The sequence below is a fragment of the Motacilla alba genome, chromosome 3 (assembly GCF_015832195.1).
Source record: "Motacilla alba alba isolate MOTALB_02 chromosome 3, Motacilla_alba_V1.0_pri, whole genome shotgun sequence".
Taxonomy (NCBI): domain Eukaryota; kingdom Metazoa; phylum Chordata; class Aves; order Passeriformes; family Motacillidae; genus Motacilla; species Motacilla alba.
The window spans coordinates 105333095-105357664 of NC_052018.1; the positions used below are offsets into that span (position 1 = coordinate 105333095).

Below are 24570 nucleotides of genomic sequence, written 5' to 3' on the forward strand. Positions count from 1 at the left end.
TATCTGTTCATGGGAAAACATGAACTAAGACATTAAAGCTGGAAATTTTCAGAGATTGGGACTTTAAGCACATTATCAGTAAGATTAAGGTACTTCATACCTTTGGACTTTCTTCTTTTTAATATCTAACCTTAAAGCAGATGTTACAAAATTGAGGCTACCAAGGAATTTAATTAAACAGAAGATAATCCGTGCTAGAATGTGTCTGTCACACAAGTTTGACATTCTGCTGGGAGCTCAGCAAAAATGAAGCAAAAGTTCTTATGCTTAAAAATCTTGTGTGGCTGATGCAGTTCTCAGAGCTTGTTCAAAGGCAGCACCCCCCTGGAAGGTGTCAGAGGGTCTGTACCTCCTCAGGTGGCAGGCCACACTTCCGTGCCACGTCACTCATCCAGCACTCAGCAATCATCATTCCCTGGGGCCCTCCAAAGCCACGGAAGGCTGTGTTGGAAGGCAAGTTGGTCTTGCAAACGATGCCCACGCTGCTGACATTGGGGATGTTGTAGGAGTTATCCAAGTGTAACAGGGCTCTGTCCATTACCTGGTGAAGAAAAGGAATGGAGGTGGATGCATTTTACATTAATTGGATGGCAGACTTCTCACCAGCGCCAAAACCAGACCAGAAGCTCTGAAGCTAATTTACAACAATCAGCACTTTCTCTAGCACCCTGCAGTGCTGTAGTCAACACAGCTGGATGAGCACTGAAGCGCAGCCAGAACTGCCTCCCAGGTGCTGTGGAATGTCAAGTGGTGTCCTCCCGTTTGAATGCAGGGTGACTCCAACTCTAGGAGTGACTGACATCTGACTCCACTGATTCAGAAGGCTGAACAATTGCTTTATTAAACTGTACTATATTCCATCAATACTATATTATAACTATACTAAAGAGATACTATACTATACAAAAGATACTAAAGAATAACCTGTGACTGTCTGAGACAGCCAGGACACACTTTTGAGCCAACTGGCCAAGGAAACAAAACAATCCTCAGCAGAATCCAACTGACAAATCATTTCAGGTAAACAATCTTCCTAACACATTCCACATGTGCTAAACAACAGGAGCAGCAAGCAGAGATAAGAATTGTTTTCTCTTCTTCTCTCTGTGCTTCTCCAGGAAAAATCCTGAGAGAGAAAATGATGTCTCTCTCTGTTCAGAGAATGTGAATGCCACACTCCTGAACAACAGGACAATGAGCACACTTCTCTGTTTACTCCTATGGCTCTGGGACAGATTGAGCTTCAAAGTCCTTTTTTGGCCCTGGGCTCATGCTGACTCAAACTGTTAGTAAATGCCATTATCTGTTGGGAAGAAACAGAGTTTTCTTTTCACTATTTTGAGTAATCTGTTACTGGAAAAGTGACTCACACTGGGCTATGGCAGGAAGGGCAAACATATGAAATAAACATTTTCAGTAACTACTGAACTGCAAGATTTGAGATCTTTGTCCACTTATTGTCCACATTGGGAAAGGGCTAGAACTTCTTTCTGGCTTGTGTTTCCAGACTTCCCTTCCAGAAGCAGCACAGAGAGGACATTACACACAACCAAACCTTATCTCTACACGGATCACTTTCCAGTCTCCTGATTCAGACACAGTCAAAAAGACAATTACACAGATGTGCTCTCAACCAGGCTCTCAGCTTATGCAAAGACACTTGCCTATCACCTGCTCTGCCCAGCACCAGCCACACTGCCAGCATCAAATGTGGTTCTGGTAGAGAGTTCTTGCAGTTCTTTCCTATTGAAAACGATCAACTTTTGCAGAAATTTATCCAAGACTCGGTGGACTGGAGAAAGTGAGCTAGAATAAACCTGAGTGACACTAGGCTATTGAGTTGGTCACTCACATGACAGAAAAGGAGAGTTTTTTACTCATCAGTGCAAAACTTCTTGGGGACAAACTCAGAACTTGGGCCCATTTTTTTGTCCTTACTGTTTGTGAACACAGTGTTGGCTTTAACCAGTCCTTTACAAGCTTGCCCTGATCAACCCATTGACTGGGATGCTTCTTTCTCCAAGGAACTATCTTTCCCCAGAGCTGGGGATCTATCAGCCATCTTGCATTGTGCAACGACTTTTCCATCACAGCCCTCTGTAATGCAAAGCAAACATTCTTGACCTCTTTGCTCAATCTGAGTTATTGCAGCATCCATAAAAATTATGTGGCACATGCCAAGACAGGTCAGCTGGCTCACAGAGCATTTGTAGAAGCTCCAAAAGCCCTTCAAAATCTGTTTTCAGTCATGTCAAAGAGCTGCATGTGCAAGCAGTGTTGTAGGCAGCAGCTCTCTGAAGGCAGAGCAGAAGGCTGCACAGAAACACACCTTCTGCTTAATTAGCCATCAGAAAATTTTACTTACACCATGAGAGAGGTCTACAGAGTTGCCCCCATTGCTGTAGTATTGCACCTCCAGACTCTTGACTTTCCCATTCTTCATGAAGCCAACCTGTCAAGAGAGCGTTTCCTCAGTAATCAGTTTTCAACAAAATGTTCTGGTTTGCGCTTGCCTCCAAAAACTGACTGGATCTCACACAGGAAGAGAGGGCTGACTGTCCCCAGTGCAGCACAGGGCAGGCACAGCCAGCAGCTGAGGGAGTCCCCCAGTAAAGGGTTCATGCATGTGTCAGTCTTGCTCCAGAGAACTCTTCTAAATTAAGTTCTGGCTGCTTACCACAGCCACAATTTCCTCAACAGGCTTTTGCTTCCAAAAGCAGCAGCAGTTGGAGGGGGATTGAAACAGAAAGGAAGTTCACCAAGCAAACTGCTGTGTAAAGGATGCATTACAGGAATGGGCAAACCTCTAAAAGAAATGTGATTGTCAGCAGGGTCAAAGTCTTGGTTGCAAGGAAGGCAGAATTATATATGCTGAGGTCACAAGAAGGGAACCATCCAAGCCAAAATAACTTCTGCAGCACTTTAACAAGAAAAATGCTACAGCCTATCTGACCCAGCCCATTTGCAGCAGGGCACAGCAGCAGTGAAACGACCACAGCAGCATTTTTTCACAATATCTCACTGCTCTCTAATGTCTCAGGGGACAGCACTGAGACCACATGGGCTCTCCTCATGCGCGTGCATACCTTGTACCTCCCCAGGAAGGGGTGTCTCCCACCACTTATCAGCATGTCCTCATCTCGATCCAGCATGCAGCGCACTGCATGGCCAGTTCTGGGGAAGAACACAGGTTTTTAGGCAAAGCCTGAAATGCACAATGCAGTTCCTGCAGAACAAGGCTCTTCTCTTTGTCTTTCCAGGGTGGCAGTGGACAGTTAAGGGTTAACTGTTTGGTTCATATATCTTACTCTTAAGAATATGGCAAGACTGAGTAAAAAAAAATAAACATCTCCAAAGCTGGGACCTGTTTGTGAAAACTCTTGCAAAGACTCTTGTATTAAAAGAAGAATAATTTCTTTTAGAGATAGATGCTAATAACTGAGCAATCACTGTTTTCCAGACTATTTCTCAAGGCACTCTTTTGGCTTTGAAAAAGACAATGCCACAGGAACTATATAATAATGCAAAGTACTAACTAGCCTTCAATTTGACCTTGTTTTTTATTTGCTTATTTATTATCAAGGAGAAAAACAAGGGGGAGAGTAGGAGTGGTTCTTAATTTTCTAACAATTCTGCCTTTCAAGTGCTGTCTTCAGGTTGTGCCAATATCTAGCAAATGTCATATATGTTGTTTTGCAGCCTCCAGGATGTCAAACAGTGGTTTGGCTGGCAGAGATAAAGAGAAGAAAAGGATGCAAATGTATTACTGATTAATTAGAGAAAACAGATTGTTTGCTCAGAACAGAAAAAAAAAAAAATTAAAATCAGAGTTTCATTTTGCCTGTCCTCATCCAAAGGTGATGTCGTGTTGCAAGATCCCTCTCCAGCTCTGCCAGCAAGGGCAGGGTACAGGCGGGGCAGAAATGTCACCTCAGAGGCCACATCCACCCAAAACCTGCACAGTTAAACACGAGCCCACAGCAAAACTCCAGAAACCAGGAGCACATTTCCAATCTATTCTTTAAAAATGGTTGCAACCTAGGTTAATTCCCTGAGCTTTTAAGGTGAGGTTTTAAAGTGTGAGTTCCAAGGCTTGCCACCATTCCAAGGGAAAAATCCCAAGAGGGAGTTTGCAGAAGAGCAGACATAATGATGCAAGACTGGTATAGTAGAGTTTTAAACAAAGAAGAGATTCTCATACCTCTATTAAACAAACAAACAAAAAAAAACCAACCTAAAAAATGCCTGGTGCTGGATTTTGAAATGGTTTGGGGTGAAGTGAGGGGAAAAGGCAAACAATTTGAGATCCAAGAGTTTTTAGAGAGCACCGAAGGAGTAAAGAATAAGGAGGTTTTTTTCCCCCTTTCCTATTAAAAGCTGCCATTCCTACATAAACTTAGCCCCTGTGGGCAGGTTCAATCCCTCCTACCAGCTAGGAACCCATCAGACACCTTCTTTGGGAAGCCCCAAGTTTGCTATAAGTGGTACAATAAGAAGACATGCAGAGTATTGAAAGTGCTCCAGCAGAAATGGTGCTCCACAAAGAGGCAGCCTGGGACAGTCTGAAGGAAAAAAATCCCTCTTCCCCCACACCTAAACTTACTTGAAGGCTGCAACAGCCACGACAGATGTCAAAATAGTACTCCTAGTCTCTTTTCCTCCAAATCCTCCTCCCATTCTTTTCACTCGAACCACAATCCGATTGGAAGGCACTCCCAGTGCATTAGCAGCAAATTCCTAAAGAAAAACAAAACAGCAGGACATGTAGGGAGCTCAGCTGGTGTTAAGAACTAAATGCCAACACGCTGCCTTCCTGAAACCATTTCAACAATCCAAATGTTGGATTTGATGGAATTGGAGCCAATTTGATCTCTGTGGGGAAAGGGACAGTGCTGCAGCACACAGGGTCAGATTGAGGAAAAGACTGACACAAGATGAGGTAACCCAGACACAGGTGTCATTTAGCACAGGCTTTGACATCCATACCACCCTCAATGCATTGAGAGACCTTTGGACACTCTTGGTGAGCCAGTAAACAGGCCGAGGACACCCCAAGGTGCCAGCAGCCAATCTCATGGAATGGGAGAGTTGGTGCACAGCCAGTGGTTTCACCACCTCTCTTTCTGATGTGTCATTCAAGCATCATGTCTCCTGAGCAGCTGGGTTCCTCCCCAGAAAGTGCTAAGCATGTAATCCCTCCTAACAAAGATGCATTGCCAACAGAAATATCTCTGTCACCTGGAAGGAGATTCAGGACTGCAGCAGGATGGATAAGGGCTTTAGATCCCATACCCAACTCTAAGCCTATGTGGTTTTTAATTGAAGAATAAAGTAAGAGCAATTGTAAAACAACCATTCATCTAGTCTGAAACTGAGAAACAAATGCCTTTTAGGCACCAGGTTAATGGGAAGTACCTGTGACTTCATTGGGTTTTGGGTTGACACAAAGAGTTCCATCTCACCATCTTCTCCCTTTGGCACAGCCAAAGTACAGTGAGTTTCCAGGTAGAAATGCTCCTGACCACCAAGGTACATCTCTCCTAGAAAATTGAAATAAATGCCCCACAGAAGGGGCATCCCTGGTGTTATAAGATGTCACCCATCACATGTTGTCTTCAATCTACTGCCTCCTGTACATGTGTTAAGTGACAACCCTTTGCTTTGCCCAGCACTGGATATCACTAGCTCTAAAACTGACACTTCTGGTTCAATACTTAAAAAACAACAAAAAATAAACTCAAAGCAAAACAACAAAACACAATAAAAATTCCACACCATGCTTCCTTTCCATTTTCTACAAATCTTAATTATAAACCACAAGTGGCTGGCTTTTCAAAAATAAAAGTCTGCACACCATGCCATTGATCCAGCATCTCTGAAGATGCTGTATTTGGTGCCTTTCAAGACTGCCTCAATAACACCACTGAGATAAGAAGAGAAATAAATCAAATATAGTCTAGCTGAGTAGATAAAATACAAGGTTACAGACTTTGAAACAGGGGAACAAAAATAGAAACCCAAAATGCCTCAAGATGATCTAACTGGCAATTAACTCTCTATCACTGCACGTGGCTCTTTCCCAGAGCATCTTACCTGGCAGTGCTGAGGGTACAATTTCCAGTCATGCTACACACAATTAAATGTCAGAAATAACCTCCTTTCTCAGTCATGGCCCTGATCTGTTCATTGTGGCCCATTTGCCTAAGATACAGCCAGACACCAGATTAAAGGAAATTGGCTGCCTATAAGATTTAGACCAGACTATGTTCGGACAGGGAAACATTTCAGAAAAGGAAAAAACCAGTTTGTAGAATATTTGCTCGAGAAAAAATGTGTGCTTTCATTGAAAACAGAGTGTTTTCTGGGGGTACAGCTGGCAGCATCCAGGTCTGATTGAAACAATAAAATTCATATATCAGTCTGAAACTTTTTATGAAATTAATTTAGTCCTGCAAGCCTTACTCTCCGTATCATATGAAAATAATAGAAGCTGACGGGGCTTGACTTTTTTGTCATAAACTATACTATTTTAAAAGAATTATTAATGCTTATTCTCACCCTCCAAAATGTGATCAGATTCTTCAAATCCTTTCTTCACATCTCCCTTATTAATCCTCTTTATATCCTTAAAGAAAGATTTTTTCTCAATTGCTTCCTAGGAAACAGAAAGACACAATGACATTTTTGTCTAAGTGGAATGAAATCAAACCTTCCTCTAACTGAAGAAGAAATATCCAAGATAAAAAGCGCAAAAATTTATCAGACACTTCCTATGGTAGTAGCCAAGAGACTTGACTAAAAGCAATAGAAGATAAATTTTGGCAACAACGCAATTTCACAACAAACACCACCATAATTGGACAATCTTAAGGTACTCCTTGTGACTTGTTTTACATTGTGGACCCAGAACCTCAAAGTCTATAACCACTAGAGCTACAACTTAATAATTTACAACTTATATTAACTCTTGTCTGTAGCCCATAGGGTGGGAGAAAAGAAAAAAAAAAAAGAAAAAAAGAAAAGAAAAAAAAAGGAAAAAAAAAGAGAGAAATAAAAAGAGAAAAATAAAAAGAGAAAGAGAAAATGAAACCTCTGAGATAAGAAGAGCAGAAGTAGCTCACTTCTGAGCTAACATACAGGGAAGTATATAAGGGAAGTTTAACAAAGGCATTTTCCTTTTGCCAAAACTGAAGCTTTCCATAATGAAAACAACCCCCACCACATATCAAGCAACAAAAAACAAAAAAACCACCAGCACGTTTTTGGCTCCACTCTCATGTTCCCTGGGTGAATGAACAACTTGAAGCCTCAGAAAAGGCAAAGGTCTCACACATTGTTTGTTAATCCACAAATCACCCAAACAACCCAAAATCTCTGTCCTCAGATGACAGTACCAATGTCTGCACGAGACAGTGCACGGACTCTTTCTATTTACATGAATACAATTTCATGTAAAATTCATTACAAAATACATGGTGTGAAATACTGACTTATTAAAAACATTTCATTAGAATCCTATGTTTCTAATTTCTCCACTAAAAATGGCTTCATACATTTTTCTTTCTCATTTCTAGAAATGAATGCTGTGTAGATATTATCATTTGCCTTTACTGTCTCATAAGGAGATCTTCTCAACAAATTTTCTAGCTAAAAAAGCATGAAATGATCATGCATTGTTGATATTAATTTCTTCAGCTTTGAGAAAAGCCACTTAAAGACTGTGGCCACACAGCTCACAGCAGGGAGTGAACTCCTGAAAATTAATTTCATCAGCTTAGAAACTAGACAAGTGGTCTGCAGAAATCTCAGAAAAGCAGTGCAGTGACTGAGCTAGAAAAGACATTTTCACACCTTATTATTGCTTGTTATAAATGAGAGAATGGAGAGGGAATGGGTATCAATGAAGCCAGCAGGGTCAGACCAGAGAATATTAAAAGCAAGCTTATGTCAGTAAGAATGTAATGCACAGTAAACTTGTTTATTTAAACAAATTTCTGTTGAGCACATTATTATCTCCCTGAGCTTGATTTACTTGTTTCAGCTTTAAATAGCACAGAAAAAGTTAGTGCACTCTAAATCAGCAGGGCATCAAAGATGTGCCTTCTTTGTATTTAAATACACAAATTATTCCTTCTATCAGTGTCCTGTTGCACCCACAAACACAAACAACACGTGGGGTTAAGTAACCACATGTGTGAGAACAGGACCAGACAGCAGGGGATCCCAAGCTGAGTGCAGATGCAGAACTGAGCCATCTTACCTGAATTGTGACAATAGGGGGAAGTTCTTCATACTTAATCTTCACAGCTTTAGCTGCTCTCCTGGAATGTTCCTGTGTGTCTGCAAGGACGGCGCCAATGATATGACCCACACAGGTGACCTACAGGCAAGATTGGGACCCACCATCACTTAAGGGGGTGTGTTTGCAGTGATGAGAGACTCATGATAATTCTCTTTATCTATTCCTTTTATGCAGTTTGTTCAGACCAGGCTATTAAAAATCAGCCCAGGGAAAATAATCACAAGGAAATTTGGACAGCAACTGAGTGAGTGAGCCGTCCCAGGGGGCTGTAGCTTAGGGAAGAATTGTGGAGATAACAGAGAAGAGGAGCACAGGGCAAAGGGATTTGGGCCTTATTGAATTTGGCAGTAAGATTTCTACTGACCCCAGTGCAGTTAGAATGGTCTCTGTATAAGGTAGAGGACTTGACAGGGCAGTATGAGAAATGTTATATCCTGAGCAGCATGATTGAGAAAGGCTATTTTTTAGCTACATACCACATCCTTAGCAAAGACAGTCTCATCATTAGCGATGCCAGTGACATTACTGCCAGGAACATCCTTGGCAGAGACAAAACACACAAACCCAGGAACACTCTGAGCTTCAGATGCATCCACAGAACTAAGGAAAGAAGGAAAGATAGTGTTATTTCTCTTTTTTTTTTCTTTGTGTGAGCAATGATGAGATTCCAATACAAATTCAGGCCTGATTTCCTCGAGTTTGGCTATGCCACGTGAATATCATGGGAGATTGTGACAGCATAACATAAGAGACTAAAATAATTTGGGATCTATATGAAAATGGTAATCCTGACTGTGAGACTGATCAGCACCCTGCTTCTTTGGACTCTGTCATACATCTTGTCCCCAAGACATATCTGAACTTGATTCAGTTGCCACAGGTACTAAAGATCTTTTGGTAACAAGTTGGTGTTAGTGATGCTGTGCCTCCACTGCCTTCTCGGCTGCCATGATTCTTGCCATGAAGGCAAGAATATGGATAAACATGAAATTTTAGTGCAGACATGTATCATCTGCCATGGGTGAGTCAGGAAGAAATTGTTGAGGATCAATCATAAGGAAGCTTCAGGGTTTTTAAGAGGATGCAAAAGAAGTGATGCTCAAAAAGACAAAAACCTTCATTAAAAGGCTTTCTTTGGTAATCAGCAAAAGAAGTATCTAGCCAAAATGCTTGTCTGCTTCAATCACATATAGATTTAAAACTCAGTGAAAAAAATAACTAAACAAAGGCAATATAATTTAATTTTTCTATGGAGAACTTAGTAAAAATACATTACAAAAGACTTTCAGGATCCTTTTGCAATATTCTGTACATTGGTTTTACAGAGAAACAGTTGTGAATAGAAGTGCTGTGGCTTTGATTTTGCTGACTGAATGATTTATTGCCTTCTGTAAATTGCTGCAATTTTTTCAGCAACTTGTTTAGATTCCTAAAACTTTGATATAAACTGTGCCTGAAAGCAGCTGTTAATACATCCCAGTGAGCCACAGACTTTTTAAAAAAGACATTAAATGTATGAATGAACTTTCCCACATGAACCCCTAGACAGCAGCAACTCAAAATGCTATTTTTCTTTGGAAAGTTTTTTTTTCCTGTGTTTCTGCATCAGTAGCTCAGGAACAACCCCCAGCACTCTCCCTTAGTTACAAATGCAGAGGCAGCTGGTGTCTGATTTACACTTGGTGCTCAAAATCTGACTAGGATGAAGTGGACGTTTTCAGAGTCAATATTTTGACTGCCAAAATCATAGGTTGATACTTTTGTCCCCTGATTAAATATTCTGCTACTTCCTCTACAGAATGTTACAGGCTCCCAGCCTGAAAAATGGGTACACAACATAAATGCAAGAAAATGTGTACAGCAACTTCTAGAAAACACTGCATGTTGTGGTCACAAGCATGGATGGGATGCCTTCCCTATCTCCCCATCTGCCCTGGTGGTAGTAACACCACTTTAAGTGTCTGCATTGCACATTGCAACACCTAAAAATTAACTGTGATGAACAGAGCAGTTTCTTTCATGACCTGGGAGTCAATTATTATATCTGTGCATCCCTGACCACCATGCTGCCCATGCCACAATGGGAAAACTCTGCACAGGAAGCCTAACTAGGCAGGAAGTATTGCCTAAGGAATGCACAGCACATTGCAAGGCTGTTGAGGATGACATGAGCCAGTGTAACACAGAGTGTCCCACGTCAAAGCAGCTGAGGGCAGATGGGAGCCTGCAGAACCACCACCATATAAACAAAATTAGGGTTTGTGGGGGCAGCCAGTCCTGCAATATGACAGCATTAAAATTCATATGAGAATGTAGAAGGCATTACCTGCCAGGATTGGCCTTTAGGAGTTGGTTATTCACTGTTGTTATAAATTAGGTACCAGTCATGCCTTGGAAGGACAAGATGTTTTCTGAGACAGCTGCACTTCCAAATACTGACCTGTCCACCTTGCTGTGGCCAAGCACAAACTGGGCTATACCTCACAGCTGAGGCCAATTCACAAATGGCTTGTGCAGAGGGCTTGATTAGAGCCAGGGCAGACAAGCACTGTGCAAGGCACAAGCCAGTGCCCACAGCTGACTCACCAGCAGGACCGCTGGTAGAATTGCATCTTACAACCTAATTTTTCAGGCAGATAGAAGGAGAATCTTCAAGCAGCATGCTCCAGTTAGTTATTAAAATGACATCCCAAACTCTATGGTGCTCTCCTAACCTGCTCCTTTTTAATCCTGCATGTCTGAGTAGAAGAGATGGGAAATGCAAAAAATTTGGCCTAGGCTGAGGGCTTTTGTGCTTCAGCAAAGCCCAAAGTTTGGTGTTGGTTCCCTCCCATTCCCACTGACGCCGACTTGCAAGGCATCTGTCACACACACGCAGAGCTCGCCTCCATGTAACAATGTGCAAAGAGCTGGAGTTCCCACCTAAGCAAAACCTTTCCCTCCCCCACACCCTGACAGATTGATGTTTTCCAAGCCACCAGGCACCGGATGCTTCCAACGTTTGGAACGGAGAAGCAACACTTACAGGATCTTAGCGTGGGCCTTAGTGCTGGTGACCAGCGTCAGGTACAGCTCGTTCTCGTGGTGAGGGATGTCATCGCAGTACACAGCTTCTCCACTGGCTTGTTTGGCTGCTGAAACGTGCACCAGAGGCCTGCCCACCATATCTTCCACTGCCTGCCCCTTGGGCACTTCCTAGAGTAAAACACATGGCTAACTACTACTGGCTTGGGTGGAAGGGGATGGAAGCGTTGATGGGAGAGCAAAGAGCACTGTGAGACATTCTAGTGGATGGGGAATGGGATGGGGGCTCAGTCCTGTGTGAAAGGAAGGCAAACAAGGTGCCACAAGATGGGGCTACATGGAGGGGAGCTGTAGGGAATGAAGTGAAAGTAGTTTGGGTTTTGAAATTGCTGTGGAAGGGATGGGTTTGATTTCACATCTTGCATAAGAAAGCTCAAGTTCTGAAACTGGATTCTACTCCCAAAGCTGAAGAGAATGGGTCACTAACAGAGAAATAAGAAAGAAGATACATCCTGAGTGTGAAGCCTGAGAGATGCCAAGAAAGGCAAGCTACAACTAGGGAAAGCAGAAGGGGAATATCAGTTTCGATACAGAGCTGGATACAGGACAAAAAGCAATTTTTACAAAGCCCTCAGCAACAGAGAAAGCTTGGGCTCTCTTGGGCAATAATAGGAAAGAACAGTATCCTAAAGTGAGGAAAGGATTGAACCCCAAATATAAGCTTCTGGCATGGCATTATCAAAGTTTATGTGATGATCATACTTAGGGAGGCAAGAAGACAAGAAGCACAGTTTGAGCTACAGAAAAGCCTGCACTTATGTTATGCTGACACTGCTACTTACTTGGGAAAGCTGCTACTTACTTGGAAGAGCTGGGCATTTGCAATGGGATCTTTGTGAAACAGCTCTGTAGCACTGATGTAGTTTGAAGGGACAGGCTCACACATAGTTTTCTGCCAAAGACATATTAAAGAAAATCACCTTCCCTTCCAACTCCTTTCTCACATTCCCTAGTAGCTCAGGATATTTTCCATTCTCCATCTCCCACTTAAGGTAATCCATAATCTACTGAGCTACAGGCAAACGAGGCTCAAGCTCTGTGCCAAGAACAACCACAGAACCACAAGACCACTTGTAATGCAACAAATGGGAGAAGTCCAGGAATCATCCTGTGAACCACAGAGCTACACCCTTCCACCACAAGGGGAGGGTGCCAGGAGGAAGCAAGTGGGAAGATGCACAAGTCACTGTTATGCAAGCAGTAGAGTAGCTCTGGCAGCTATTGCAGCCTGGATTTTGTTATCAGGTGGAACTCTGCTCAAATCTGAGTCTTCTCCCTGTGCCTTTGCCAAGGCAGTACAAAGAGGTTCCCCTTTCCCAAATCTGCCTTCCCAAGGAGCACTCACAGTGCCACTCTTGCTCAGTTTCTGAAGGACTGTCAGGTAGAACTTGAAGAAGAAGCTGAGGGTGAGCGTGCGTCGGAAATCCACCATGCCGCCAGGAGCTGAAGGAGACAGATCCATCTCACTCGACAGTAAGCGGCAGGCATCCTGCAGCAGCTTCTCATTCCAGTCTCTGCAAGGGACAGAGGTGACACAGAGACCATGTTCAGACCTAAATTCACCAGGGCAGACTAACTCTTCTGACAGAATATGCTGAACGGGAAGGGGTCCATCAGGACCATCGAGTCCAGCTCCTGGCCTTGCACAGAATAGCCCAAGGGTCACACCGTGTGCCTGAGAGCATTGTCCAAATGCTTCTTCAACTCTGTCAGGCTTGGTGCTGTGACCACTGCCCTGGGGAGCCTATTCTAGTGCCCAACCACCCTCTGGGTGAAGAAACTTTTCCCCTGATATCCAACATAAACATGCCCTGACACAGCTTCATGCTGTTCCCACAAGCTGTCAAGCAACAGCCATCAGTTCTATCTGTTCATAGCTCATGTGTGTGCTTTGCTGTCATCTTGGGCTCATGTTACCTCCCCTAAAGATATGGCAAAGCTATTGCACAACAAAAACCCTGATTTTTCCGTCCAATTTGAAATGAACCCAGTTTTGTAGGTCATGAACACATCCAGCTGCTGTCCACTTCAACTGATGAGTGAATTTGGAAAGAAAATGTCTCTCTGAATGAGAGAATAGCATGGAGTAAGGCATACTGGAGGAAGCAAGGCATTACACAAAACACACTGCTGCAGAAGCATAACTGTACTTCTTCCCCTTTCTCTTTTGACGTACTTTTAGAGAGCATTTAGGATATCTTAGATATTTAAACTGCTCCTGTAAAAATCTGCACTGTTCCATTAGACAATCTTTATCACAGAAAAATTCCTACCTGCCAATGAGTTCCTTGCAAGTTTTTAGTGCCAGGACAGTGGTAGGAGCCATTCCTCCATAGCTTAGTTTTATCTCCTCCACTCGGCTTGTGCCATCTTGGAAGAGGACTCTCAACCCACAGGTCACAATAGCAATGTCATCCTCACGACGGGAAGCCTGCTTGAAAGCTGAGAAGTATTCACCCTGAAAACAGGAAAATATTTCTTTATCCTCTACCTTGGCATGCTTTGGGGTGTAAATGTGGACAAGCTGTTTACCTATCTCTATGTGCATGAGCTATTCCAGGGAACAGTAACTGGTTGATTCATTGTGCAGGGCCAAGCAGGACATGTTTGTTCAGGCAGCACTGTTTATTTTCACATAATTCAGTGATTAATTCTAATGTATCAGTTCAGTGGTTGGTACCAAGCCTAGGACTGTGGGGGAAACAAGCTTTGACAGAGATCTGCTCGTGCCTGTCACATTTTTCCATATTTCAAGGGGAAGAACCAAGACAGATTGTTTGTGCATAAACAAAATAACAGTTTGTCAACAAGTTTTTCTTCTTCCCAGGCTGCTAAGCTGGAAGTCTAATCAGTAAAACCCATATCCTAAACCCCTTCCCTTCAGAAGTCTTTGAAATCTGCAAGAGCTGAAATCAGTAATCACAATGTCTCTCAGTTCTAGAGCAGACCAGAACGATTCAGTACTAATAATTCACTCTGTTCATTAGACCAGAATAATTAATAAAAGAAAATTTAATCTGTTACAGGAAATAGAATTCTCAGTTATTATCCTGGTCTCCACAGAGCAAGGAAATTCTTGTAAATGCACCAGCAACTGCAGTGCACAAAACTCAGCAGCTCCCTCATAAAGAGTGGCTGTAAATATGAGATTAACACTCATTTACCATGCAATGGTGACACCCTGGAGCCACAGCCTGGTCAGCCTCTCAGTACCTGCCTGAGCTGCAGCTGAGGACAAATTGCTGTTTAGGCACCCTGCAGACTAAGAGAGGAATCAGATCTGATATCTTTGCACTGCCCTTCTGGAGAGTTTTCTGACAAGTTTCTTCTCTCCAAGTGACTCCATACAGCACAGCAGTCTGCTTTATTAATTACCTCTAATCTGAAGGGGACAGCAATTCTTTCATTATCGGATAGAACAATTTCTCTTCTCTTGACAATGACAACAGTTTCACAAGAGGCTCCTTTTGTGAATCAAGGACTTGTTACTGGAGATATAACTGAAGGGTGTGCTTCATTTCCTGAATTCAAATAATTACTCAGCAGCCAGCAGATAATAGCAGAGGAGCATCAATAGCATCCTTCCAGTGAGGACATTCTGCCACTCTGCTTGTTAAAACAATTAGCTTTCAAAGAGGAGAAAAAGCAGCCTCCTCTCTTACTGCGCAATCAAGAGATTTCCAATAGCATGATTGCAACAAGAGGGCAATATTGCCTTCACTGCTCACAGGACACCTTCATTTTCTTCATTCAGAGTCCTGTGGGAGGAAAGGCACTCATGACCTTTCATCACTTGGAGTGTAGCTAAGTGAACCATCACATCACAGGTCTGCCTGGGTCTCTTGGCAAAAGACAGAGCGTGTTAAATCTTTCTGTTGTTCGGCCAGTCTTACCCTTGGTGTGACAAGTTACATGAATGCAAGGCATAACATCCATTTCAAACAAAAATAAACCAAAAAATTTCTATCTAGCTGTGTGCTGAAACAGCCCTGCTTTCATTCATGAGGAAATCACAGTTGCAGAAAACTGTGCCTGCTACATGCCAGCACCTTCAGACATGCCCTGAAGAACTTCAGCCTCCTTCTTTGTGAGCAAAGATCAGCCAAGAAACCATGAAGTTGAGAGTTCTAAAGCTGTTTTAGTTTTTCAGACTGCACAGGCTGAAGCCACTGCCCCTGCTGGTAAACATTTGTTTGTTTTGTGAAATTGCCATGAGAATGCCATATGGATGGAGGAATACAGTGTCTTCCATTGGCAACCTCAACCGTGTTTCTTATTTTGGCAAAAAGCGATGCTCTTGTCACAATACCAAAGAAGGATTGTCCAGAAATAGATGGAAAAACCACCACAAATAAAATAATTTTGTTCCTTTGGTAGTTAAATAAAAAAAAATTGAGAGGATAGACAACGGATTTATTAGTTCTTTCCCATAATACAACGGCGCTTCAAATAAATCAGTTTTTTCCATTTATAAAGAAAATGCATCACCATACTGCAAATCCTTGCATCTTACGACTAGGAGCCACAAGGCCTAAGAAGATAAACACCTTCACAAGCATAAAATTACAGTCTGATGTTCTCAGCCCTAAAGGAAAAAGCAGAGTTTTCTTCTTAGACACTGAATCAGTCATGGTTTATGCTGCTACAGCCGAGAGGCGCTCATTGCTGTGTTCAAAGCAAGTTGTGCAGCCTCATTGGAAGTCCACATAGCCAAAATGCCCTAATAGTCAGTCCTTGTGGTTTAAATCTTGCAAGACAAGAATGCAGAAACTGAACTTCCCTTTTATCCATACGGACTCTTCCCCATTTCATTTCCTGTATCAGCTCACAGAAATGAAGCAGGAATCTTTGGCACATTAACTTCACTCTGTATCAGAAATTGCTAAAACCTTTTCTGTTCTGCTTTTCATGCAGAACTTCTACCTCTGGGAACATCATTTTGACACTTTTCATCATTACCAAATGCACTCAAAAAAGCTTCAGATAATAAAGTGAAATTTCTCTTCCTTGCACTAGAAAAATTCTTGGGCTTACCATACTTTATCATAGAGCCCTGCTCCCCTTGCTTGTGAAGAATAGCGTGCTGCTGAATTTTCTCCAAATAATTCACTTGCTTCCTGGCTCACTTGGGACTACCTAAGCATTTGGGAGTCAGTCAGGAAAAAGATGCCTAACTTTGAAAATAGCACTTAAATAACAGCGTTTTAGCTCCACAGACAGTGAAGTTTTTTCTTACAAACTTACCTTTTTGCTGTAGGGTATTTCAACAGAGAGAAGTATTTCTTCAGGCTTAACTATTGTCTTTCTGTAGCCAGTGAAAAACTTCTCATCCATCGTGACAGTCCTCTTGCCCTCTGTAGAGCAAAGGGACATCAATGGTGAATAAATGAAGAATGGCAATAGTATGTGTGGAAAAGCCTTCAAACCACACAAATCACTCATGATATGATATCACCTCCAGGTGAGCCACTTTCCAACACTCTAATTAAACCCCCCTCTTTCTCCTTTCCATAGCCTGCACACAAACGCAGTCCACTGACTGGACAGTCCACTTACTTCAAGGATACTATTTAAAAAAAATTCCTGAGAACAAATAAAAACTGAGATGCTTGGCTTTCTTCTTAGAAAAAAAAAAACAACAACAAAACAAAACAAAAAAAACCCAAGTTTCAGTCTTTATCTGAATAAAGCAGAAGGATTAAAGTATGATAGTGACAGAAACTATTTAATGCCTATTATTTTTCATTAGTACACATCTTCAACCAGCTCTTCACAAGGACATGTCTCTAAGTATATACACAGTACCAGAGATTTCATCTGGCACAAAAGTTCAAAATACTTTAGAAAGCCAACCTTAGGTCTAGCTTTAGGACTTTAGCCTCAAAAAGTGTGAAAACACAGAAGACTCAGACTAATAATGTTAATTTCCACTTTCAAGTTCTGGCCTGACCTATCAAGCTGTGGCAGAGGGCTGCTGACTAGCCCAGTCCCCTCAGTGCCACAGGGAAATGTAACTAACTTACCTTTTGATACCAAAGTCAGTTTGCTTCCACTTGCCATTAACACAGGATTTAAGTCAGAAATTGGGCTTGCTGTCATTATGTTCCCACCAATAGCCTAGAGTGAAAATAATGCATCAGATAATTATTAAAAACCTAAGCAATTTTCGGCTTTTAATTAATTGAGAAAACCTGAGCCCCATGAAATCAGATGCTGTCTCAGACAATATTACATTAGCCTGAAATAGATTTAGAACAGTGTTTTGTTAATGCATCAAGACCACCTTATGCTCAAACCTCATATGCACAACCATGCCAAAATTCAATCACTGTACCTGCTACTAAGGGAGGATCCATGAAACTAAAAAGGGTATTTTCAGTAACAATCAGAACCCAAGGGTTTTGGCTGCAAAACAAATGCATGGCACAGTGTCTTGTGGAACACAAGTTCTTGTTTGGTAGGTTGGTTTAGCTGCTTGCTTGATATTTTTTTCTTAGAGCTCACAGAGTTTGAACACACCTTCCCCTTTAAAACTAGAGGAAAATTTGCCAGATCTGATACATTAACTCTATGACTGCCCTAGTTGTCATGGCAATATATACACACCTGCTTCTTTGAAGCTTGTCCAGCACTCTAAATACCTTTTTTTTTTGTTCAATTAGTCAAATCTCACTACAGTTCCCCCCTACCTGGTGATAACAGCAATGGAAGACCTGGAGAACTGCCATGTTTCCCTCACTTGCTAGATGTGTGACATCAGTGCAGCACAGACACCAGCTGAGACCCCATCACTTTCTGGGGTCGATTTTTGTGTGCTGGTTTCTTTCCCAAGGTTTGCAAACGTTCTCCTGTGAGATGCACAGGGCACACCAACACTGTTTGAGGCAGGGCAGCTTCTCAGACTGAGCTTTCACCTACAGCTCCTGGTGCTCCTGAGCCACTTACAGCAACATTCCTGATCTGAGGCCCTGCAAACCAGCGCAGCTGCTCCAGGACAGCCTGGAAGATCTCTGTTTTGTATGGAGGAAGGTCTGCCACTGCTTTTCTCATCACCTCCTCTACTGACTTCAGCGTACAGGCAGCGCCGATGGTGATCCCTGTAAACAAAGGAAAAGAAATCTTGTTTTCCAAAATTTTGAGGTACACGAGGACAGTTATTGTGTCTGCAAAGCTTAGATGCCACTGAGTTCAATTAGACCTTCAGTTACACCAGACTAGAATGCACTGCATGTAAAAATCATACCCTCAGAACAAAATTCACCTTTAAACGACAGCTCACGCTGGTGCTGTCTCCCACATGACAGTAACACACCACCCTTTTTCATCAGTGCATTATTAACAATATTGGCCTCCTTTAGGTATTAGTTTGTCCTTTGAGAAGTGAACTCCAACTCCTTTCCAGTTTCCACAATTCAAATATCCTACCAGACATTGGGCCACATGCACTAAATTGTCCTAGGTACTTCTATTTGTAAGGTTGACCCATTTCCGTCACAAAGCTAAAGGCAATGGAATTATGGAATTGCTAAGGTTGGAAAAGACCTCCAGAGATCACTGAGTCCAGCCTCTGACTGAACACCACATCAGCTAAACCACAGCAGCAAAAGTCATGTCCAGTCATTTTTTGAGCACTTCCAGGGGTGGTGACTCCACTACCTCCTTGGGCAGCCCAGCCCAGTGCTAGACCATGCTTTCAAATGAAGAAATTCTTCCTGATATCAATCTGAATATCTCCTGGCAGAGTTTGAGGCAGTTTCCTCTTGTCCTGTCACTTGTTGCCTGGGAGAAGAGATTGACCCCAGGCCAGTCTTCCTACACCCTCCTTTCAGGAAGTTGTAGAAAGTGATAAGGTCACCCCTGAACCTTCTTTTCTCCGGGCTAAACATCCCCAGTTCACTTTTTTATGTATCACTCACTTGATTTCCTCTGGGAAAATGGGAAAGGTCTAACGTATACAGAAAACAATCCTTAATCTGGGAATTTTCCTTCACACCCTCTTTATTATTCCGTGGAGTCCCCACTCACCTCACAGATGTTCTGCCTCTTTTTTGCTCACCTGTTTCAGTGTGCTGAACAGCATTCATTTCAGGGATCCATGCTGGTGCTATTATCACTGGATACAGGAGGTTCTTTAACCTCATCTCGATACCTTAAGGAAAAGACACTGTTTGGTACTTGTGTGACATGGCTACTGCTGTACATAATCCTTCAAGAAAGGAAAATCAATACAATAAACCCTACAACATTTAGTAATTACTTCATGAACCAATTGCTCAAGACAACGGAATTACTAAATATGTCTGAACTTTCCTCCTCAGCACTTAGGTTTGCAAAAGTATCTATTTGATGTGAGAAGGCCGTAAGATTTCAAGTCTTGAGAGTTTTCTCACTGAAAATTCCGTCAAAATGCAGCTTTCACAACTGAATTCATTTGATTATGGGGACATTTCATGCTGTGTCACCCCCCTCTTTTCAAAATTCCACAAAATAGTACAAAGGCTCGGAGATCTGGATTAGCATTTTTTTCACCTGACACAGCAAAGAATGGAGAAAAACATTCACTGTGAGATTAAACTACCTGAGAAGAAAATCTGTTCCTACATACAACCTGAAAAAAATTTTTAAAAGCAATGACATGAAAGAGGTTTCCATTTGCACTGTTCTCACAAAATACTTAATGGAAGGTTTTTCCAACTGTTCATAGGAAGCATCAGCTCTTTCTCTTACCCACTTCTGTGTTCCCCACAACGAGTTTGGCATTGGGGTACTGGGATTTGAGAGCCACCAGTTCATTGAGAGTTGTGGGCTGGATCCACATCACACGCTCGCCTTTGAAACGCATCTGCTTCTGCTGTTTGTTACTCTGAGTCTGCAGAAGGGAATTCAGACAGAGCTCAGCCCCTACATCGAGCCAAGAAGCCCTGCTCACATGCTGCCCATGCCTGGGCCACGCTGGGCTCCATCTCAGCCAAGTTACTGACAGGGGGCTGGGATATCCTCGCTGCTGTTGGCAGTTTGCCATTCCCCATCCTTCTGCTAGCAGTGATGAAAGTCTTTCTCATGCTGAAAAAAGTCCTCCCTTCCTGGTACTGCTAGGTGCATCCTGCTGCCACACCTCCCCAGCAAGATCTGTGCCAGCAAGCTCCATCTGACCAAGGCTCTGGCACATGCCCGTGGCTCCAGTTGCTTCAACGGGTTTTCCATTCTCATCTCAATCCAGAAATGTCAGTCATTAGCACAGATGAACTGCAATTAGCCTGCTAGGCCAGGTTCTGATACCCTTTTTTAATACTTCAACCAGTGACTGAAGAAAACATGAGATCAACCCTTGGGAAGGAGAACATCTTGGAGAAGAAACAGGGGAGCCCTATCTCAAGCTGAATCCATCTTATGCTATGGTCTAAGAGAACCTACTCCTGCTGTAGCTCATGACACATTTAAGCTGGGTACAGCAGCAGAATTAATGATTGAATTTCAGTTGTTAAATGTGAAGGAAGCTGTAAATGTGTCATGTGCTGGATTAGATTCCTGGCTGGGACACATTGCTTAGGGGGGAGGATCCCTGAAAAAGACAGGAATGAAACATGGAGAGAAACTAATCTCACCTAACTTTTAATGTCATTGCAAGCCAACCAACTTTTACTCCTTCTATGGTGAGGGGAGTTTTTTGACAAGACAACTATTTGAGATAAGTATTCAGCTACACCCTGTAGTTCTGTAGTGGTTTTGCTTTGTTAATTTGAGATTTTATGGTTAATGTATTAATGAGTGTGGTGGGTTTAGTGTTGGTTAATAATTTGTGTACTCATTTCTTTTTTGTTGTGAGGTAGGATTAGGAGAAAGATATAGTAGGTTTAAAACAGTAAAAGAGTATAAAGAAAAGTTTATTAATTACTATTAATAAACTTTTCTTTATAAAAGAAAAAGACTAAAAGAAAGAGTAATAAGAATTAGAATAAAACCGCTAGGACACTTCTCTTCCCCCTACAATCTTTTCTTTCCCAATGACAATGTAAAGAAACAAAACCTAAAATTTCAGTCAGTTTACTACTTCTAAAATAGTCTTTATTTCATTTACTTAGGCAGAGAAGTCTTTTTTGTTGATGTTATGGAGACTTCTCTACAAGAAAACAGTTTTCTCGTGGTTCTCTCTATGAATAGCAACTGTCTGGAGAAATCTGCAATTGTGAAATTCCTCTCATTTTCTTCAAGTTTTTCTCACAGTTGTGTTTATGGGCCATGTCCACTTATGGGGTAATGTTTTGAAGATGAGCTGTTTCAAGGCAAAAATTCTCATTATTTACTTCTGAAATTATTTTCTTCTTAAGGGCACAAGATCTTTATTACTTTTTTCTCTTTCTCTGTTGAAACTTTTCACAGGATCACAGTTACTTTAACATCTGCTTACTTTAGTATGGAGGCCTTTGCTCGATATCTACAATTTCAATACTTTCATCTCTCTACACCTTTATGTGTTATAGGGGGAAAGAGTCTTTTTTCATATCTTTACAAGAGGATTTCAGCCTAAAACCAAAGGTATCTCCTCATTTCTCCTATCTAGGATTGCTTCCTCATTGACTTTGGTGTCTTCATGCTGTTGGTTGGACTCGATGATCTTTTAGGTCTCTTCCAACCTGGTCCTTCTGTGAATTCCTTTACATTGTCTGCATTTTTGTTCCTTCTCTCACTCGAGGGAAGATTGAAGCATTGCAAGAGTTAATATTTTGTTCAGAGTTAAGAGTTAGTATTTTGTAGATGGTTACCTGACCCCAGGCAGGCTTGGTAGTTGTGGTGGGAGCTGCAGCTGAGGCAGAGGGGGGGCTGATGGCCTCTCCTCTGCCCTGCCCGGTGGTTGTGGGTGAATATTAATGGTGGTGGAATCTTGGCTGAGCCAGCCTGGCCTGGGGCAGCTCTTGGGTCTGGCTCGGCCCTGCTCAGTAGCAGCAAGACGTCAGAAATGGCAGCCACGGCCCAACATCTCCTTCCCTACCCAAAAACCAACTGGGGGAACACACCTTGGGAAAAGGGTCCAGGCTCAAAGCAAAAACCACCCAACCCTTTTTACCTCTATCAACCAGAAAAAAAAAGAAAAAAATGCTGAGTTTCTTTCATCTTTAAGATGTGCTTTTTACAAAAACACATTAACTTTCCAGTATCTAAAAACTTTACATCACTTCCATGAATGCCTCCCATACAAAACCACAAGAAGTTCCTACTTCTCTTCCTACACTATAAAGGGAACACAGGGAGGCAAGCTCAGATATATCTGTATTTGATGCAGAAGTTCACATCTGACCTAGTAAATTGACATTTGGGTTTTAGCTACTGTTCCACCCCCAGACAGGCAGTGACTGGAAAGGAAGGCAACCCAAGAACAGAGAGACATATGGTGAGAATCAGAAAGAAAGCCAGACTGCTGGAGCAGGCACCTGGCCTGCATATTTCTTCTAAACCACCCTGGCTCAAACACCTTCTGTTTTATAAAACAGGGAAGGATTCATGTCCATGCATTTTCACTCATTAGCAGCCATTTTTGCCCTGTCATTTCCTCAGGACAGAGTCATTTAAACCTTGTGCAGAACAACCAAACCAACAAATCGCTGCTATTTCTTTCTGAATGAACTTACCATTAATTCTGGTGGGAAGATTGGCTCTTGTGTGGGATCCAGTGGCTGGAACTCAGAAGAATTGAACAGGCTGGAGGAGGTCATTGTCTGTGACAGAGAAAATGCAAATGGCTAATGACTGAGGAGAAAGCTCTCCACATATAACCATAACTCATTCCTCTTTCAACTCAAATCCCTGTTGCTATTTCCTAGAGCAAAATATGGCAAACACAGCAAAATGCTGCCACCTGATTCAATATTTAAGGTCCTTCAGTGATATTTTTCTGATTCCCCTGCATGTCTTGTCAGAACCCTCAACCCTGAACACACTAATATGTTTTAGTCAATCACAAGTGGCATCCCTTTCACACTGGCATGTTAAATCAAGTCAAATATACCTTTTCTGAGGTATGCTCTTCTGACCATAAAATGGAAATTAGGCTAAGTTGCTTTGCAGAGATATTGCTAAAATTAAAGCATTGGGCTTGGGCATACAACAAGCCAGATCTAAAGACTTGACAACAGAAATAAAGGAAAAAGTACTAGTTGAAAGGCACCTTACCACATTGTCTTCTTTTCCATTCATGCAGCAGCCTGGACCATTGGCTTTTCCTCCACAGCAGCCCGGACCATTGGCTTTTCCTCCACAGCAGCCCCCATTCTGAAGAAGAAAAAAGCACACTCCAGCTATTCTAAACATAGTCAGAACATTGTGACTTCTACAGAATATAGTCCTTCTCTTTTATCAATCCCCAGATTTCAGAAATTTGCAGTCACATTTTTATTAATAAACTGCTTGAAAGAAAGGACTCCAAGCACTCTTAATTGTTAGAGTATTCCATGCAACACTGGATACTTCCTAAAAAGCAATCCACAGAAATTCCCTGGAAATTTCCGGTAATGAATTTCATTATATTCTCTGCTTCCTAAATTTATTTTATACTCACACTACCTTAAGCACCAATTTCTTCTTTCCATTCCTTCATTTGTTTTGTACCTAGACTGATACATACAATGGGATTAACTTTTTTCCCCTCCAGATATTCCAGAAGATTCCAATTGTGCAGTTTTGGAACAGAGAGGAAATTGCTTCATTCATCACTGAATGGCAAAGTTTGGAAAAGATCAGAGTGGGGAATTTAGACCCGTTTTCACAGAAAGATGTATCACTTCAGTGCCCCAGAAGCTGGTTACACATTGCTTACAGGTGTCACCATGCTATTTGACAGAAGGGTTGCTCCTTGCAGACTCACAAGGAACATTTTAAAACCCACATCATGATGGCCATTCATGCTCATTGGGACAGACACAGTCCCAGCATTTTCCAAGAGACAGACAACAGAAACAGCTCAGAGAGTTCTGAGTATCTGCACCACAGCAGAGCCAGAGAGGTGACTAACACATCAAAGCTCCAATGCTATGTTGAAAATTGAGGGAATGGGTCTTAACATTCAGCTTACCGTGGTGTTTTCCTTCCCACTACGACAGCATCCAGTGCCATTGGCAACTCTGCCACAGCAATTCATGTCCTGTGGGAACAAAAACTGTTCTGAGAAAAAATGTGCAGATTACAAGAAA

The 24570-nt window shown here is 42.1% G+C and overlaps 1 protein-coding gene across 1 annotated transcript in view; it reads right to left on the reverse strand.

The window, feature by feature from the left end:
* Positions 1–24570, reverse strand: part of XDH (xanthine dehydrogenase) — a 49315-nt gene that overhangs the window by 10147 nt on the left and 14598 nt on the right. Inside the window, exons 7-26 of the mRNA XM_038132520.1 lie at positions 24453–24521; positions 23555–23653; positions 23014–23100; positions 20114–20255; positions 19443–19535; positions 18332–18483; positions 17410–17503; positions 16631–16740; positions 13660–13844; positions 12732–12900; positions 12189–12278; positions 11328–11497; positions 8779–8902; positions 8261–8380; positions 6559–6655; positions 5416–5540; positions 4604–4737; positions 3087–3174; positions 2366–2452; positions 350–541 (exon numbers count right to left, since the gene is read on the reverse strand). Of these exons, the coding sequence (XP_037988448.1) occupies positions 350–541; positions 2366–2452; positions 3087–3174; positions 4604–4737; positions 5416–5540; positions 6559–6655; positions 8261–8380; positions 8779–8902; positions 11328–11497; positions 12189–12278; positions 12732–12900; positions 13660–13844; positions 16631–16740; positions 17410–17503; positions 18332–18483; positions 19443–19535; positions 20114–20255; positions 23014–23100; positions 23555–23653; positions 24453–24521 (2427 nt within the window). The remainder of the gene's footprint in view (positions 1–349; positions 542–2365; positions 2453–3086; positions 3175–4603; positions 4738–5415; positions 5541–6558; positions 6656–8260; positions 8381–8778; positions 8903–11327; positions 11498–12188; positions 12279–12731; positions 12901–13659; positions 13845–16630; positions 16741–17409; positions 17504–18331; positions 18484–19442; positions 19536–20113; positions 20256–23013; positions 23101–23554; positions 23654–24452; positions 24522–24570) is intronic.